The sequence below is a fragment of the Cibotium barometz genome, chromosome 12, assembly GCF_041138505.1.
Source record: "Cibotium barometz isolate CiBa-2024 chromosome 12, ASM4113850v1, whole genome shotgun sequence".
Lineage (NCBI taxonomy): Eukaryota > Viridiplantae > Streptophyta > Polypodiopsida > Cyatheales > Cibotiaceae > Cibotium > Cibotium barometz.
Window position 1 is genome coordinate 16,951,126 of NC_141057.1, and position 20,455 is coordinate 16,971,580.

At 41.9% G+C, this 20,455-nt stretch overlaps 1 protein-coding gene across 2 annotated transcripts; it reads left to right on the forward strand.

Annotated features, from left to right (window-relative positions):
- Nucleotides 1–720: 720 nt before the first annotated feature.
- Nucleotides 721–4,688, forward strand: LOC147633140 (uncharacterized). Of its 2 annotated transcripts, none has more exons than XM_086805807.1 (4): nt 721–963; nt 1,422–1,790; nt 1,938–2,150; nt 4,261–4,688. In XM_086805807.1, exons 1-4 carry the CDS (start codon nt 770–772, stop codon nt 4,412–4,414), a joined length of 930 nt encoding a protein of 309 aa, XP_086661933.1. In that variant the 5' UTR covers nt 721–769; the 3' UTR covers nt 4,415–4,688. The 2 variants fall into 2 exon arrangements, with proteins under 2 accessions (XP_086661933.1, XP_086661934.1); XM_086805808.1 differs by lacking the exon at nt 4,261–4,688 and adding an exon at nt 2,440–2,574.
- Nucleotides 4,689–20,455: the final 15,767 nt, after the last annotated feature.

Genomic DNA, 20,455 nt, shown 5'->3' on the forward strand with positions numbered 1-20,455 from the left:
GTGAGATTTTTCAGATATTTTATTTTTGAAAAAAAAATCTTGTGGAGCAAGTTAGGATTTTTGAAATATTTTATTTTTGTAAAAAGAAAGCTTATAGAGCAAGCTTGGGCTAAAATAGCCATGTAACCTAATAAAATCTATAAAAATACTCAAGGGGGATGCTTTTGGCACACGCTTGGGGGTGTTCTCTCACGTCTGTATTTTTCTGTTTTAACACGCTTTTCGAGGTCTCGTGTACTTTCTCGTTTCAACAGTTGTGCAAGTGTGCACACTCATGTGTACAGAGGAGTTTTCTCATCAATTTATGCACATGAATCACTTGCTAATTTTACTTAAAAAGACTTTTTATTTTAATATATTTATTTACGAGGCCTTGCACATTTTCTCTTCCTTAGTTGAACATAATATTTTTCACTATTCAATTTACTACTTAAGTAAGAGGGATCTTATGTTCTTCCACTCAATTAAACTTACTACTTAGTAAGAGGGATCTTATTCTCCCCTACTTTAAGAATATGGAGATGTCCTCATGAACAGGGGATAAGAGTACTAGAATATTTAACATGGCAATAAAATAAATAGTATGATAAATAAAAGGATTGTATTAGATTTTTTAATAGTAGAAAATATAATTAATTCATTAACGAAATATCATAATAGTTGAAGTACTAAGGATTAATATGAAATAATCTCTCTCTCTCTCTCTCTCTCTCTGGCGCCTTCTTTTATCTCTTGTTCAAATTCAAATGTGCGGGGGAAAGGGGAGAAGATGAAGGCGAGTGTGTTTGAGGAGCTCTGTAATCTTCTGACGAACAGTGTTTCCATCGAGAGTGCCCGGGCCAGGTTCCCAGATGTGCCGCTGGACACTCTGCTAGCCATCCAATGCCAAGACCAAACTCGCCGGCTTCGTCAGACCCAACACAAGCTTCGCCATCCCCATCTTATCCAACAATACATCACCAGGTATGCTTTCTCACATCTGATTTACAGATAATCCATATGATTCGGGTTTCTGTTCTTCTGATCGTAATTCATGTGGTTAGGGTTTCTGCTCTGATTCCATCAACCTGAGAAACCCTAGCCCATCGTGGCTCCTTTCGCTTTTCTGCTCAAACCCTAGCTCAAGACAGCTAATTGAATGAAACTCTAGCTCAACAAATCGGGTTTTAAACTAGGTTTAGCTCTTTGATCTTTTCTGAACGACCTTAATCATATCTCCTGGCGCCTTCTTACTATTTATTTTCCTTCTGTAAACCCTAGATTAATCAAATTATGTAGTAAAAGCCTTGGGTAATGCAAGTTCTAGATCTCTGAGCTTTATCACCGAAAACTAGAGTTCATGCGGAAAAAAAATCCTAGCTGATTGTAAGCTTTTGGTTGTTATGGCTACAAATACCTCGATTAAGGTTTTTTCTTTGCAGATATGTCGGAGGGGAAGACATTATAAGTATTAGCATGGCATATGAAATAAACCCTTGCCTTCTGGCCCGGATCCTGTTAGAGCATCTGTTCGGCTTGACTAAACAGCAGATAACGGAGTCCCTTAAAGATCCAGGTCGCCTTCCCAAAGATAGAGTTTGTGAAGTGTCTAGGAGTCTTCATGATCTTTACCCCCATGTATCCAACATACTGGACAAAACATGGGTAACAGGCGATTGCAGTGCTGATCCACAAGGAGGTTCGCTTCATGTATCGTGGAAAAGACTCCACACAGATCTATACAGGTGCATGGATCATGATAATGCTACATCACCCTACATTGAAATGATCCGGCGGGTCACTGGAATTGAGTGAGTGAACCCTTTTTTCCTCATGGAAATCACATAAATAAACCCCTTACAAAATCTATTCAAAGGAATCCCTTATGTTGAATTCACATGCTAACTTACATGTTCTTTAGTGAAGACACGATTAATGGGGTTTTTATGTATGCATAGATATGAGGCTCACCTTTGCAGACAGCTTCAAGAACTTGGCATTCCCTTCCAAACAGAGAATGCCTTGAGAGCAGCTGGCTTCAGCAAGACTCCCGATGTCAAGCTTGAGGTACCCATTGGTGTAAAAGGAAGGGTTGTGAATTGGATTGACAGCAAGGCGTCGTTTGGAGATGAGTATAGCCATAGGAATCAAGCGGAACAGCAGTTTCAAAGGTAAATGATTCGTGAAAGAAATACTGCATTTGATTTGTTTTGTTCTTTAGTGCTCGCCTACATTATCCCTTCATACGTATAACCTACCCATATATAATATATATATATGGTTTATGTATGTATGCATGTATGTATTTACATATGTATGTACGTATATACGTATACATATATGTGTATGTATGTGTGTGCCCATATATATGTGCTTGACAGGGAGCATGGAGTTTTGGTTTAGTGTGTATTGTTGCATGGTTTGTTGGGCAAAGTTTACAGTGAGTATGGTGATTTGTAGAAGAGGACAAGGTTGAAGAAGAGTCTAGAAGAAGGTGAAAATGGTAGAGTAGTAGTCACATGGGCTGATTGAGAGAATATAGGAGTTGACTGAGAGAATCAAAGGATTTGATGGAGTAAATCAAGGATAAAAATGTGGATCTATATACTCATCTTTGGTGCTATATAATCATATACTTGAAGCTCATATTTGAGGTGATTATTCTGAAAGTTTTTGATTAAGTGTGTAGTTATCTATCGCATAAGCCTATGATTGTGTCTACCATTAATTATGGATTTCTTGCTAAAAATTACCAGCTCGTAACTTAATATCAAAGCCATTAGGCCTAGGATTTTGGCAAATTAAGGCTAGATTAGAGTCTTATTAGCGATAGGATTAGTTTAATCTTTGCTTGTATTCCATCACTTTTTCCTGTGTGAATTGATTTTGTGTGCGTGTGTGTGAGAGAGAGTGTGTTATATTAAAAGTCTCTTAAAAACCCAATGGGTCTATGAGACCAAAGTGATACAATGCTATCCATGGTATGTCTCATCATGGAAAAGAAAAACAAGACAAGTACAAATAACATAGCTTTCTCAAAGTAGAGGCTGATACAATGATCATCATGGGAAATACATGGGGTATAAGCACTAGTACGAGAGAGAGAGCGCCACCAAGTTTTGCACTTGAACAACACATTCTTTATTGGTGGAATCACCTTCAGATGTTTGTGTGGCTTGTCTATGTCCACATTGGTGGGACGTATTGACCTTGACGTTTTGATGGGGCTTTTGGGCATTGATTTGTCTCATGCAAACTTGGGCTTAGCTTGGCCGTTTACAACAACAGTCGAGACTTTTCTGTGAAAGGAGAAAGACTCTAGAATCTCGTGCCGATGATGCCTGAATCTTTAAAGAACATGCTGATGTTGAATTCATCAAAGAAACCACCGCAATGCCAATGATGATGCTCCCAATGAAGCCTGGTGTGAAATGTGGCAGAGTATTGTGTGCGATGTGTCTGTAGAGTGAGTAGGGGCTGGAATTGGAGGCAACTTACCTAGTCTATTAAAGTCAGGTGGTAACTTGGACTCTGGAGGTAACCACGCATGAGTGCCAGGGAGCCTTATCAACAAGGGGGGATGTTGAAATAGTGGTGATGGCAGATTGTGTGTTTCAGGGGGAGCTTGGACCTTTGGTTTAATGTGTATTTGTTGTATGGTTTATTGGGCAAAGGTTATTGTGCGTATGGTGATTTGTAGAAGGGAAAAAGGTTGAAGAAGAGTCTAGAAGAAGATGAAAAAGGTAGCTCCCTAGCTAACATGGGCTGATTGAGAGAGGAGTCAATTGAAAGACTTCAGGTGATTGAAAGAATCAAGGGATTTGATGGAGCAAATGAAGGAGAAGAAGGTGGATCTAGATGTATACCTTTTGAATTGCTTAAGTTAATCTTTGTCCCCATTATTAATCATGGCTTTCTTCCTTAGTTTTGATCTCAAACTCTCACACATGCACACATGCATCCACACGTGCGCGCGCACACACATACATTTAGTTATATACATAATATATAAAAAATATAAGTGTGTATGAGAAAGAAAGAAAGAAAGTTATATTAACATCTACGGATGACCCCAAGGGCCTATGAGACCAAAAGTAATACAATGGTACCATGGATATATTGAACCATGGAAAACTGAAAGAAAAAGTAAAATGAAAACATCTAATAGTATATGTGATCAAGAGATGATCTTGTAGAGAGAGAGAGAGAGAGAGAGAGAGAGAGAGAGAGAGAGAGAGAGAGAGAAATGTAGGGTGTGCTAAAAAACATAAAGTTGGACAGGTATGTGAACAGATTTGGACCAGGGATGGTGATATATTGGTTTGGCTTCGTGGATGAACTTAACAATCATTCAGATGTGCTTTTGTTAGATAGTTTTCCTTCAAAGCATGAAATCTATTGTTTACCAAGCCTAAGTGTTCATCCAAGGCCTTAAGCATATGTTTTGACAATACAAATCATCTCTCTCTCTATACGTTAGTAGCAATGTATCTATGGATTATCAAGCATGCTTGATTTGGTAGGCTATAGTGATAAAACTTTTGTTTTTGTTCTTGGCAAAGGTATTGATACTTTGAAGGAAAAGAAAATTTTAGGAACTATGGAAATTTATGTTCACTTGTGGGAGTGGACAAGGGAGGGATTCCTCTTTTTGTGAGTTGTGGGAGTGGACAAGGGAGGGGAGTTGACAGGATTTTAATATTAGGAAAGGGAAACATGGGACATACTTCCCTTCCCATAGGGAGGGTGCTTGAAGCATGTAATTTCGTGATGCTAGTTGTGCTTGGTATGATTGGGGGTATGTTTGCTTTCAAATGCACCTCATTCGTTTATAGCTTACACGGATTCATTTTCAGTTGCAAAAGGAATCGTGATTACTCAATAATGTTATGGGATAGAGTTTTATTGGCCAAATAAAGGGAAGCCAAGTTAGTAGGAGCTTCAAGGGGCTCTTCTATTGTTAGGGGAAATAGCACTTTACTTGCTGGAGTTGTAGAAGAGTGGGAGTCATCATCTATATGAGCATGCATACAAAAAGAATTGAGTATTGTTGAGTAGGGGAAGAGCTACATTCTTGGATATGCAACAGGAATATATTGGAGGCTCATCTTGGTAGGTTTAGATAGGATTGGCATCCGCTTCCATATGTGAATTGGGATTCCTATTGTGTTAAAGTTATCAGATTTTGAAGGGGTATGGGTAGCGTTGTGTTAATGTGTAGTGAATGTTGGAGATTTTTGGATTGAGTTTATTTGGAATATTTGGGCCATTACGTGTTGTACATTGTGCAAGTGCTTTGTCCTCAGTTGTCTATTGTTTTTGAAAGGAAGGTGGACACTCATTAATCGGAGTTTGTATGATAGCACTCATGGAGGAGGGCTCCCTCTTTTTCTCAAAAGGGAGAAGTCACCATAGTTAGGATTAGTAGGTTGTAATTGTGATTAATAAATGATTAGTTACATGACTATTCTCCATTTTCACTTACATACATGGTTGTTCCTTTCACATTTCATTTTAATGTGTCCATGGGCATAGTCCTTTTGCCATTCTCCAATCTCTTGGCCTTGGTAAAGAGAATTTGGAGGAGGGAGAGAGCTTGAGTTCCTTGCAAGCAAACACACACACGTAAGAGAGTGCAAGATATAAGAGAGATGGATGAATGAATTTTCTTCTTTCTTCTTCTCTTCTCTACAACCATATAACTTAAAAGATAAGAGTACATACATAAAGGGAAAGTACTCTTTTACAACAACATACAAAGTAGTCTGTCTATAGTGTGAACTTGACTATATGAGCTAGTGCCATAACTATGCCATAACTCTAGTACTCCAAAGTGGTTGTCACACAGCATGTCATCCATTGGTGGCATATCAACCATAATCGTACCAATTGTGTCGGTGATATATGTGCGGAAGCTATCATCCAGGTAGGTCATCAATGTTCGTAGCACTAGTTGAGCTTAATATCTCAACACTCCTCCTCAAGCTCAACTCTACACACTACACTCCAAGTAAGCTCCTAAACATGTGGAGCTTCTTTGTGTCCAATGTCTTCGTGAAGATGTTTCTGATTCTTTGTGTTGACATATACCAGATTTACATCACTTATTTAGAACCTTCTCTCTCACAAAGTGATAATGCATCTCAATGTGCTTCGTTCTAGCATGGTATATTGGGTTACTAGCCAATTGTATACTACTCATGTTGTCATAATAAATAACAACTGCTCTATCCATGGACTCACCCATATCACCAAATAGCTTTTGAAACCAAGCTACCTCACAAGTTGTCATAGTAGCACCCTTGTACTTTGTCTTTGTACTCGATAAGGCAATTGTTGGTTGTTTCTTACTACTCCAACTGATAGCGCAGCACTCCTAAATGAGAACATAAAACCATTAGTACTTTGTCTTTGTACTCGATAAGGCAATTGTTGGTTGTTTCTTACTGCTCCAACTCATAGGAGCACTCCTAAATAAGAACATAAAACCATTAGTAGATCTCACGTCTGTAACACTACCAGTCTAATTAACATCTGTGTATCCATGTAGCTGTATCCCTATACTTGTCTCATAGAAAGTCCATAATCAATTGTGGACTTTATGTACCTGAGAATCCGTCGAGCCGCATCCAAGTGTGGCTTCCTAGGGGTCTGCATAAATTGTCTCACAAGTCTAACAACATAACTCAAGTTTGGTCTAGTAATGGTTATGTGGATCAAGCTACCCATTATGCGCCTGCATATGTAGTGGGGTCCTCCAAAAGCTCACCTGTATATATCTGTGGAAAGCTTTGTGTTTGGTTTCAATGGCATTGAAATAGGTTTACAGTCTGTCATACCATACTTGGACAACATGTCCAAGCCATTTTGCCTTTGTAATAACAAAATGCCATGAGGTGATCTCACCTCCTCTATGCTCAAAAAATATCGCAGCTCATCCAAATCCTTCATCTCAAAATTTTGCTTCAAAGGCTTCTTGACATCATGTATGTTCACATCATTATCACTAGTGATAATCAAGTCATCCACATAGATGACTAATAACATGATCTCTCTATCTGTCTTTTTTACATAAAGTAAAAAATCTACATTGATTATCTAAAATCCAATGTAACAAGATACTCCCTGATCTTGTTTGACCATGCTTTGGGTGCTTGCTTCAAGCCATACAAGGCTTTATGTAACCTGCATACAAAATAACTTAGTGGTTGCATCATGTAAACTTCTTGCAAATCACCATGCAAGAAGGTATTCTTTACATCCATCTCATGTAAAGACCAGTCCTTTTTTACAACCATAACAATGACAGCTCTCATGGTTACCATTCTTGCGATCAGACTGAATGTCTCTTCATAGTCAATGCCATACGTTTGTGCATAGCGTTTGGTCACTGATCTTACCTTATACCTACTCTCACTGAACCATCAGTGTTATGCTTGACTTTATACACCCACTTACATCCAATTTTCTTCTTTTCCTTAGGTAAAGGCACTAGCTCCCATGTTGCATTTAAATCCAATGCTGCCATCTTCTCATTCATGGCATCTTCTCATTTCTTATTTCCAAGTGCTTGCTCAAAACAAGTGGGCTCCAATTCGTGTATTGTTTTATCCATGTAAGCATACTGATGGGTTGTATATCCATCATATCTCAATCTGTCAACAGGGTACCTAACCATCGTAGACTTGCGTGTAGTTGGATCATTGCCAGGTGTCCTCAAAACAGTCCTCGTTCTCCTTACACCAGAAGTAATCACAGATGGGATGCCAAGCTTCTCATCAAGGCTCTGCTCAGAGCCACTAGAGTCACCATACACATGAGTGACTTGCTGACAGATCAAGCACAAAAGGTTGATTTATATTTTTCTTCCCTTTGCATGATACATGTGTACCTACATTTGTCCTCATCAAATCATTATCTTCCACTGATACATTGATACACTCAAGGGATTCAACAATGCCCTTGATCTTTAAAGCATACTCATTGATAGACATGCTTTTCTTTTCCATAGCATGCAGCTCGTGCTTTAGTTGCAATTTCCTTGCCTTTGTGTTGATCTAGAACATCGACACCAGATTCTGCCACACAATTGTTGAAGTGTTAGCATCTTGTATGTGTCTTATCATCATGTCTGTGACACTAATTAAAAGCCAATACATGACTTTCCTTGCACCTTAGTTCCAATCCTTAAATGCCTTTATGTCTGTTGGAGTCGCATTCTTTTCAGACAACTCAGGAGGCTCCTCATCGTCTCCTTCGACATATGTGCGCTTTTGTCACACGAGTCGTAAGCTGGGGACTTGCCGAACACCGTATGCGAGCCACGAATGACTGCAAGCATACAACCAGGAAAGCAAGCTCAAACAGAATGCAAAGGTGTGTCACTCACCGCTCAACCGCCGCCGTGAAGGATTCTCGCGTCGCAGTGAAGAAGGAGCTGCCGTCGCCGCTCTACCGCCTCGCCGCCGCCGTGCCGCTACACAGTGCTCGATCGCTCTCTCACTCTCTCTCTCACACACACGCAGGAGAAGGAAACCAAGGAGATAAGGCAAGAGCACTCTTGTATTCAACACATGAGAATGAGAGTTTTAGGGTTACATTTGACTCTTATAGGTGACTTGGCCGTTCACACATGGGCGTCCATACATGGCCGGCCGATCCTAACCCTTACCCTGCTGATATTCAAGGTGCGCCTCTCATCGGCGATCACCCAATCCCTTTATCCTTAACATATGGTGCCGACAAGCCCGGCCCATGACTCAGAATATTTAAATTAATGACGTAAAACATAGTACATCTCAATGTCCGTCATAGGTTAACATGCCCCCCTTCCTGATGTAGATTCCGTCCTCAGAAGCTATGGTATGGTAAGCTCGATAGGGTTGTTGTGGTAGACCGTCTACAAAACAGGGAAGTAGAGTGAAAGTATGCTAGAATTCAAAAGATATAAAGTGTATAAATTCAAGCATGTTAAACCACAATGGATGTTGCTATGAGACTTAGTTTAAGGGGTCACATGAATGAGCTAGTGTAGCAAATTAACAAGAGTTTAAAATTATTGAAAGTAAATCAAGAGTTAGCAAAGTGTCAAAGGTTAATCAAGGTTTATAACTGGCCTAAGTCAAGGAAAATAACCAAGCTTAATAAATAAACAGATGACCACACTGTGTCTACTCTAAGAACAAGTTAATACCGCGAGCCTAGGGACACAAGAAACATCAGAGTTACAGGAGCCTTTTGCCTTTATTTTTTTTATGCACGTGATAATTTTTACACACAATGGCGACCTTCCTAAGGCAAAACTAACATCGATCTTGGTACCATGTTTAACACAAGGCATTATCCAGGAATCTATTAGTTCACCTTAGGCAAGGCTATCCCCTACCAACCAAGGCATCGGTCTGGAGTAGAATACTTCTCGCCTAAAACAATAAGGCGATAGGCCAACATTAAAGCACATCATAGACTTGTATTGCCATTTATTGTAGGCTTTTTTTTATTTTTTTTCTTTTGATCTTCACTCCTGAACTATAATTTGTCTTGCATCCTTTCGCGACAAAGGGGTAAAAGCTATGTCCTAGAGGTCAACACACACATGGCCAGGTGTCAAACATTAAGATGGTTTGACCCTAGACCTAAGACAATCGTATTCCAAGGTTAACTAAAGATGTCATGCTGCCTAGGAATATATCCAATAAAGTTAAGCTCATTAATGATTTACACTAGCACGTCAAGCAACTTCAAAAACTAAGTAGTACATTGACGATTTCCATGTGGTCATGCATTATAGTTCATGCAATTAATTGAACAGTAAAAACAAAAGAGAGTAGGTATGGAAGAATTACATCTGTATTTTGGAGATCTCCTTGATTCGATGAGAAAAATGCCTGCAATTTAATGAGATATTTATGTATGAGCGTTGCGGCTATCTCAGGATTTGAAAGCGAATCCACCTCAAACTTTTCCACCTGTACAACCAACTAACAAGCACTATACCTCGAGAGGCACATCAGTGTGAAAAATTAAAGACTCGTTTAAGGAATCCAAACTAGAAAAAACTTGAAAACACTAACCTACCTCTACCAGTCACCACACTACTACTGAGGATACGATAAGAGGATGTTGTAGAGTCCTGACTCTAGCCCTAAGGCTAAGCCTCTATCCGCATCTTCCAAATAAATAAAGTCAACCTCAGTAGTGCCATGAGTTTCATCCGTCCATTCATCATTGTCAGATATTTCCTTTTCATTTTCCCATCCACATAAACTCATCAAGAATGTAACCATGCGAGGATAGTCATCTTGTGGAAAAGGAAAGCATTGGGCTATCGGGGATATGTCCTCGAAGTAGGGGTCAGTCATGGTCAATAGGTGAAGTAGCCATTCTAATTCCTCAACATTTTCCTCTCTGGCTAGTATAGCTATATGATCCCATTCAATTTCAATTACAGGATAGCACATGTGAAATATCTGAGAAAGGTACAGATGATACCTCTCACCAAAGGTGGGAGTGGATGAAGTGTATGATGATCGTGCATCTGCCATATCTGCAAACACAGATATAGCATCAGTAGGTTTATGACAAGTCAATCTAGTTCTTGTGTTAGATATCCGTAACGCCGCTATACGGGCGTTACCATAGGAGGGGACGGCCTCTGGCTCACCACCCAGCCATAGAGGAAGAATGAGGATTGTCCCTCATCCCCCAGGCTATATAGTGTGTGGCCTGCCGTCCACACTAGCCTGGCCGCCCATGACTCCGCATGGGCGTCCTCTCCCACTGAACCTCGGACATGGCCATCCGGTCTGCCGTCGGTCACACAGGCATTACAGCCTACGTGACATTACCCCCCCTTAAGAAGAGTTTTCGTTCTCGAAAACAAACTGGGGAAACCTTTTGGAAATTGCACTACGACGTTCCCAGGTTGCCACCTCCTCATTCCTATCTGTCCATTTATCAAGTACCTCCTGGGGTACACTTTATGTCGGGTTTGTCTGTCACGATACTGTAGAATCTTTTCGGGTTCATGTGGTATCTTTGGTGGCTCTATCAAGTCCACCAAAATCTCTGGAGAAACTGCATTCTCTAACCCGTGAACTGATTTCTTCAGTTTATTGACATGGAAGACAGGATGGACTTGAGAACTCTCTGGTAACTCAAGTTTATATGCTATGTCCCCAATCTTCTTAAGGATTTTAAAAGGACCACAATATCTTGGAGAAAGTTTATCACACTTTCCCGTTTTCATGGTTTCTGACTACGCAGGAACCTTGAGGAATACAAAGTCACCTTCTGCAAAGGTCACCTTTCTTCGTCCTTTATCCGCATAAGTTTTAGCGCGATCCTAAGTGTTACGAATGCTCTCTCGTGCGGCTCTGAGCATATCATTCATATCTTTAAGGAAATCCTTGACAGATTGAATCTTCTCCTTTTCTAGGCCTACAGCCATCGGAGATCTCGGCTGGAATCCATACATTAACATGAATGGTGTAAATCCAGTCGCTGAGTGTTTGGAGCTGTTATAGGCAAACTCCAATAAGGGCAAGTAGTCTTCCCAATTAGATTGCTTCTTACTAACATAAGAACGCAACATATCCTCTAGAATTTGGTTAACTCTTTCAGTTTGACCATCAGACTCCGGATGATCTGCCGTACTCATACTCAGAGTAGTATCCAACTTTTTGAAGATTTCCCTCCAAAAATGACTGTTGAACTTTCTATCTCTATCCGACACTATATCTGCGGGCAGGCCATATAGCTTGTAGAGATGTTCAATAAAGAGTTTTGCCAACTCTGGCGTTTTTGTAGTTTTCTCGTGGTAATAAACTTTGCCATTTTAGTTAACCTGTCCACTACCACCCACACCGAGTCATTCCCTCGACTCGTCTTGGGTAAACCGGTAATGAAATCCATGGAAATGCTTTCCCATTTCCCTTGAGGAATCTCCAGCGGCGGCGAATGGAGTAGTCCTCCAACCTTAAGACGTTCATGTTTATTGACCTGGCACTTACTGCATTTCAGCACATAAGTCTGGACGTTCTTAAACAAACTAGGCCAATAAAACTGTCTTTTTACTAGGGCAATCCGACGTGCCATTAACTGGGGAAGTCATTGGTAAGCAAATGTCTAGTAGTACTCACGTAAGCCGTGATTTGGTATTTCAACCAAAACCCCAAGGCAAATTTCATGCCTTGATTTTGCATCATGTCATTAGCACAGAAGCTAATGTACTGGAGAGCACTCTAGTAGCGCAAGTTCTTAGACTATACTACTAGATATTTGTAGACTACGCTACCATGTTGCATCACCAACTTGTTAAAACTTCTCCTTGGAAAGCTCTATGGCCATAGGAGAAATAAACTAGAGCCAATCTAATCATGCATCACAAAGATTAGTTCCAAAGCTGAGAGATACTTTCTCTCTTAGAGTAACATCTTTGCACAAGCATATGCTCTAGAATCTTGTTGAGTTTCTAACTACCATCAATCTACGGATGGTTAAACTCCACTCTAACTCAGAGTAAATGTAAGTTTTGAAAATTTTCCTTCAAATATAACAATCAAACTTCCTATCTCTTATGCCATACTATATCCGGGCAGACCATATAGTATGTGGAGATGTTTGATAAAGATTCTTGCACCACTACGGGTGTCTGGAGTTACATCCAATCACTTACAACTCTTTGTTGCTATTACCAGACACATCCCTTCAAGTATTGTCTGGACTCACACAACTATTCGAGTTTATGTGATATTTGAGGATATCCCTCCTTTCCCTCAAGAAAGGTTTTTGTCCTCAAAAACTCTACTCTCAAGCGGACTACACGCTAGTGTCATAGGTCCAAGAACAAATCTAGACCGTGTTTAATATCATATGTTATATTCTTGAGTCCTTCCAAGAAACTTTTAAACATCTTGCAACAAAGATGTGGTTTAGTGTCCACGCACATATGGTGGTACTATTGTGATAAACTGCTTTGCAACAGATTAGTGGTTTCACACTTGTAACAAAGTGCTTCATTGTTGCATATTATTACCCTTCATAAGTGGTTACACACTTATGAATCATTTGGGTGGGTTTTACCATCTATCAAGAAAAATTCCAAACTACTAATAACCACATTATCAATCCACAGATAATGACTGAGCTTGCTGCGAAGCCATAGGTTGCTAGATAATTGATGGTAATTACACAAGCCCAATGTCTTATTACATCATACATTCAATATAAATGCAAACATCACAGTACTTTGTGATGATGAACTTAGGAATTTCATCCTATCCCTGTTTGGTGTTGGTATGAAGTATAACTATGAGAACATTATTTGCTGTCTTCCATTATAGCGGCAAAGCTACCTACCCATCACAGGTGGCAATCTCTACCAAGCTATAACCAATGACAAGCAAATAAACGAGTACTCTTGTAAGAACTTCATAACCATATCTCACACCAAACTCATAATCACTACGGATTAAATGCCAGGGCTTGCAAAATTGAATGTTATCTAATAGGTAGAGGGGATCATCAAACTACGGATGACCTCGACAACTCACTAGGACTAGTGATGTGTAACTTTTAAGTTACTCCACTCTCCTTGCTTATTCCATACCATCGAACAAATCGGTCCCTCGATTTGAGCAACGTCAACATATTTATGAGTACCTCAATACTCATGGATTGTGGTTCGGTAATTTAAAATGTTGATCTAGAGTATCTTTCACTCGAGGATCTTAATTTTATTAGCAGCTATGTATTAGTAGTGAGTAGCTACGTACCCACTATCATCACACTAGTAGCTCCATACTAGTCTGTGAGTAACTCCGTACCCAATGGTGTACCTCCCGCGAGTGGGAGTACCATATACAACCATCTATAACAAGATGCTTAAGTCACTTGCTGCTAAAAAGTGACTACACAAATTGACCCCTCCATTGCACATTGCAGTATAATCTCTGGTATTACAACACGAATTTTTGGACGTCCTTATCATAGAGGTCAACTTAAAAACTAGTGCATAGGTCTTGTGGAGTCTCGACTGACCTAACCACACCATTGGTGACTTCCTACAAAAAATGTGGCACCGAAGTCACCACCTATGTACTTTAACTCCGTAAAGTACATGGTCTTCATCTATCATCTATGGAAAGTTGTAAAACATTCCTGCGATGGATTTTTATCACCCTAAAATTATTGTGCACTATTTTAGTGTGAAGAGCTTTTTTCCTGGGTACCATTGAGTTTACTTCTTAACACTCCGGTTAAGTCAAAACTCACCAGATACAGTAGGATTTACCACTAAGCTCTCCGGCTTAGCCTCCTATCCTAACTCAGCCCGAGTTTATGTACACTACATATGTCGGATCCGATACTAACAACAACCAGGCTCGTCTGGAGTGAGATACTACTCACTATTGCCATGTAAAACCTTATTAAATCCTAGAAATGCTCCACTCATTCCCCAGTGGTCATACGACTTATAGGGTTTACACGCACATGAACTTTGTAAGCAAAATAGCCTGTCATGCAATATTACAATTGCTTATGTAGGAAAGTAATATATTTCCCAAATTCATATGGTAGCAACTAAAATGTGCTCACAATCGCACACTTATGTTGAACATAGGCAAGACTATGCTTGCAAAATGCTATAGGGCGTCCCCCATGCATGAAACTGTCCAACCAAACTAGTCTTACTGCTAACCTCTAGATTTAGATCACTCCGAAACTAAATCACTCTGTTGGCACTAGTACACCATCATGGTCTTGCTACCTAGAGCTTCTCCGAACTCTGTTAACTGGGTTTTATCCCAACTTATGGCTATATTTGGTAATTTTCAAAGTTCAAATTTTATCTTGCACACTTTATCACTACAGATAAGTGTACATACAGACCTGCCAAAGAGTCAAGTTACATGCACAAGCCTTGGCGTCCCATTCCAATCGATTCCGTGAGAATTTGATGTCCCATACCATCAAATTACCACCAAACCAATTGATGTGACATATAAAAAGGCTCTTTCCCCCCTCGAAAGATCACCACAAACTCTCGAGCAGTGGGATGTCGACGCATGGCAATAAAAAGAAGAGAAAACCATGCTAGTAAGTTTAAGAACAGTTCTCTTCGATCAACTTCTATAAGGGCATTGAGCATTACATCTCAAGACTATACCCCTTCAGATTTACCTTTGATTTCTACAAATCAATCCTAAATCTGCTATTATTATCTAGGCGTATGCTAATCCCTCAGATTAGTACTCCTAGATAAACCATTCAATTGAGTACTGCTAGCAGCACTGCTCGCCCCTTTATCCTAAGTAATACACACCTTAGGGATTACTTTTACAAGGCAATCTACGTGACTAAATCAAACTAGTCACTACTCTCTAGGCCCAAGTAGTGACACTATTTTGTTACTACTACCAACAAGGGCCAGCTTGCCTCTACGGGCCAAGGCTCTCTTGTTGCTACAAACAGTAAGCAACTTGTTTGGACACAAGGCATAACCACATCAAGACTATGCTTGTACATGGTTCTCATTTGCCAAAGTTTATCACAATCTTCTAGCAACTGTTAAAAGATTGTGAAGGGTTATGAGTACTACGGCTCAATAAGGCTTACCTTGATTTCTCGTGATAAGCACTTCGTCTAATTTGGGCACAACTGACGCCATTGCCGGTCCTCTTAGCCCAAGTAAAACACACCGCAGTTTTAGATTTACACTATAGCTAAACTACGTGACTTTGATGGTCAATACTAAGTCTATGCTCAGCTTAAATTTAGTCTCTCTGAACCAAATGTGTGATTACCACATGTGCTACCCTCGAGGCGCTACGGCCATAGAAGTGTTCACTAGGCACAACGGCCATAGAACGGCTCTCTCTCGAAGGACTCGGTATACGGCCGTGGGATTTGTCTCTCTCTTAGCACGCGGCGCTACGGCCGTGTGCGGTGGGTCTCTTTCGTGGAAAACGGGCACTACGGCCACACGGCGCGACAGCCGTGTTGGGTTTTTTTCGTGGGACGTACCGTTGTTTTGTGTTTTTTTTTTAAAAAATAACGGGCCGGGCCGGCCCTTGCCGCTTGGGCGTGGCTGCCCGCCCGCCCGTGGGGAGCTTGGCCGCCGCCGCCGTTTGGTTGGCCGCCCGCTGGCATGGCCGCCCGCCGTCGCTGGGCTGGCCGCCTGGGCTGGCCGCCTAAGGTTGGCCGCCTAAGGTTGGCCGCCCCAGGCTATTCGCCCCCCACACAGTAGAGAGCCTCCAGCAGTCGCCCCAGGCTCTTCGCCGTGGGTCTGTTTTTCGCCCCCCCCCACACCAAACAAAAAAATGGTTTCTTCTCCTCCTGCACCAGCAACAGCAGAGGAGGCTGCCACAGCACAGCTTCAGCAACAGCTCGGCCCTCGAGTCTGGCAGCACAGGCCCTCACTAGCTACAGCAGCGGCGGCAGAGGAGGCTGCCACAGCACAGCTTCAGCAACACCCTCGAGTCTGGCGCAGGCCCTCACCAGCAGTGAAAGAGGTCGACTCCGGGAAGCAGCGGCAGAAGACCCTGGATTTCACCAGCACTGCGTGACAGGGATCGCCCTCCCGCAGCAAGCTTTTCTGTGGGGCTGGTCTTCGCCCCCCCACCCCCACACACAGTGTTGCAACCTTTCTCTACATTGAGATTAAAATGGCGCAGACACATCAATTTCGAAAGGGAAAAAAACGAAATAGCTTACCTGCGTTTTTGCTTGCTGTGTGTGACGGGGAGAGAGAGAGAGAGAGAGAGAGAGAGAGAGAGAGAGAGAGAGAGAGAGAGAGAGAGAGAGAGAGAGAGAGAGAGAGAGAGAGAGAGAGAGAGTTCTTCCCTTCCAATTCTGTCTTGGCCGCCTCCTCCACACACTCCATTTGAGATAAGGATGAGGAGATGAATGGTTGAAAACCATTGAGAGTGGGCTCCGGTCCCCCGGTCATGCGCGGACCCTGACGACCCCATCGAACCACGCTCTGATACCAGTGTTAGATATCCGTAACACCGCTCTACGGGCATTACCACAGGAGGGGACGACCTCTGGCTCACCACCCAGCCATAGAGGAAGAATGAGGATTGCCCCTCATCCCCCAGGCTATATAGTGTGTGGCCTGTCGTCCACACTAGCCTGGCCGCCCATGACTCCGTATGAGCGTCCTCTCCCACTGAACCTCGGACATGGCCATCCGGTCTGCCGTCGGTCCACAGGCATTACAGCCTACGTGACATCTTGATTGTATATACGGATATTTCTGCTCTTAACGTGCTCTTGCTTTTTTTACTATTTTTTGCTTTTCTTTCCTTTTCTTTTCTGTGTATGAAGCTATATATATACATCCCCTTGAATTTGGCAATTACATGGTCAGGGGAGAAGGTTAAGGAGGAAGCATTAGAATGTCAAGCGTGAGTACATGCTCCCCCTTTCCTTGGGTAGATCATATTTTTTGCAATGATGTTGCAGCCTCTTGGAACCAATTTGTCCAGCGGGTCATAGGTTGTGATGTGGGCAGATAGCTTTTTATGACCCTTGTGGCCACATCCAATTGCAGAGATGTTAGTGTACGCTCCCATTGATGAATGGAGGAAATGGTTTCCGACGATACTATTACAATGGGAGACGTAGACTCATCAGTCTTTTGTTGGGTGTTGACAAGAGTAGGTGTAGAGCATGTAGAAACTTCTATATCAGCGTGTGCCTGGCATGAGGAGCTAGAAGCTTCATGTGGCTCCCCCCTTCCTGAGCTAGGTGGTAATGATTGATATCGTTTGGAAGTCCAAACTAACTCTGGAAGAAGTGGTGCGGAGCACTCTGTTACCTTTCCCTTACCACGGTCTTAAATTGTCGTTGGGGTGGCAACAATTGGTTTGCGAGGTTTTACAGGTGATGTAGAGGGATTCAGCTTATGTTTAGGGACCCAAATCTGGTCATTCCCCTCGTAGTACCCTTGGGCTACTAATAATTTTTTAGGGATCCATCGTGATGTTACATTGTCCTTTCTCGGGTGGGTAGCTGTTTTCTTCCTACGAGGCTTCTTGTCTGAACGAGATTGAGCAGGGGAAGTAGCTGTTAACGAAGCTTTTGGGACCCATTTGTATGTATTTTTTGGCATAGTAAGCGGAGCTTTAGAGACCACCCTACATGTTTCCACTCTTGGCGTTGAAGCGTTAGAGGGGTGGCAAACAATCAAAGATGGTTTTGCCACTGGACTTTGTGATTTTTCATTATCTAGCATTTGAATGGATGACTTAGGTGCGGGATTTTGAGTGGTCAGATCTAGTGTTGGTTCTTGCGTTGTGACTCGTCTGGTTGCCCAATCGATATTGCACTTGTGGTGGCCATCATCCATTTGCGCCCTAAGTTTACAGTCCCTTCCATGGTACCCGCAGGCATAACCAAAAAGCTTTGAATGACGGTCCCCTTGTCATAGGCAACCGGAGTGTGCAGAATTCCTGAGACAGGGGTTTTCTTCTTTTGTTGATTCCTTGAACTTGGATAGTACTCTTGGATAAAGGTGGTTTTCCAAGTAGACACCACACGCCATATGATAGCAAATTGTGTTGAACTCCTGTATCCAATAATGCATTATACAACACCTCCCCGTAAGGACTCTGTAACTCAATTGGGTATCTTAGAGGCGGGTCAGATTCTAGTGAATCCTCGTCTGCCTCCTCGAAAAATGCTTGTGTAATCCCCAAGTTGGCTTCTCGTTGGTGTCTAGCACGCTATTGACGTTCTTTGGCTTCAATTCTTGCTTGTATCTTTTTAAGCTCAGCTTGTTCTTTAGCTGCCTTCTTTTGATGGATTGCATGTAACTCCTCTTGGCTCAGGGGGTCATAGTACCTTTTGAATTTACTCCCATTAAGGAATCCAATGGTTTCAACTCCGTTGAGAGTCTCCACTCGGATGGTACCTTGCGGGGTAATTTCACATACTCTATACGGTCCCTTACCAGCATATTTGAGCTTCTTCTTTTCGTTACGCACTCCATACATCAGGACTTTATCCCCAACCTTGATGTCCTTGTCCTTCAGGTGGTGATCAAACCATTTTTTCCTTCTATCCTTCTCCACAAGGGCATTGTATACAGCCAATTGTCTTTCTTCGTTTAGTCGCTCAAGGATATATAGACACTCTACTAAGGGATTACCATCCCAACCCTCTTGAGTAGCAACACGAAGACTAGGAATGACAAATTCCCACGGCATGACCGCTTCTTGGCCATATACCATTTTGAATGGTGTGCAATTAATAGCCACTTTGTACGCAGTACGATTGGCCCATAAAGCTGTTGTAAGCTTTAGATCCCAATCCGTGCGATGAGCTTCAACTATCTTTGTCAAAACAGAGATTAAGGTCTTGTTGGTACTTTCGGCTTGGCCATTCGCTTGCGGATAGTAAGGAGTAGATTTATGATGGGATATCATGAATTTTGTTGTGAGCTCCTTAATCACTTCATTTATAAAATGCGTACCATTGTCGCTCACAAGTTCAAAAGGACAATCGAAGCGTGTGATTATATTTTCAAAGAGGAACTTAGCTGTTGTCCTTGCATCTGCCTTACGTGTCACCTTCGCTTTAGTCCATTTGGTCATATAGTCAGTGGCCACAATAATATAGCGAGATTGTGTGTTTCGGGCCGCTGGGCTAATTGGACCTACAAAGTCTAAACCCCACTTTTCAAATGGTTGGTTTACTTTGATCGGATGTAGGGGCATCTGATCTTTCCGCTGGGGTTTCTTGTATCGTTGGCATTCATCGCAACCCTTCACAAAGAGTGATGCATCTTGGAACATAGTGGGCCACCAATACCCTGATTGTAAAATCTTTCGCGCAGTTAAGTCTCCTGAGAAGTGACCACCGGCTACGCCCATATGTGCCTCTTGCAAAATGTATAGATACTCATCCTCTCGGGCACAACGCCTAAGAACGTCATCCTTCCCTCTTTTATAGAGTCCCGGCTATCAGGCAATAGGGCTCGCATTCTTTGATCAGCTTTCAAGCTAGATCTTTACGAAGCTCCTTGGGTGGGAAGCCATTAACCAAAAAGTTAACAATCTTCTCACTCCATTCAGGCATTGTCTCCACCATGAACAGGGAAGTGTCAGGTAAGTCATCATTAACCCCCGTAGGAGCCTCACCATTAGGTATGTGAGACAAATGATCAACCATAACATGTTTTTTGCCAGGTCTCACAACAACAGTGAAATCAAACTCAAGAAGAATCAATAGCCATCATGTGATTCTTCCTGTGGAGCATGGTTTGTTTACCAGATACAACAATGCTTGATGATCCACATAGAAAACAAACTTGGTGGCAAGGAGGTAATAACGAAATTTCCTTACTGCATATATCATTGCCAACCCTTCTCGCTTCGTAGTGGTGTAGTTCATCTCAGCATCGTTCAACTGGCGATGACTGGCAAAGCTAATGGGGTAGTCTAATTTGTGTTCTCCGGGTTGAGTTAAC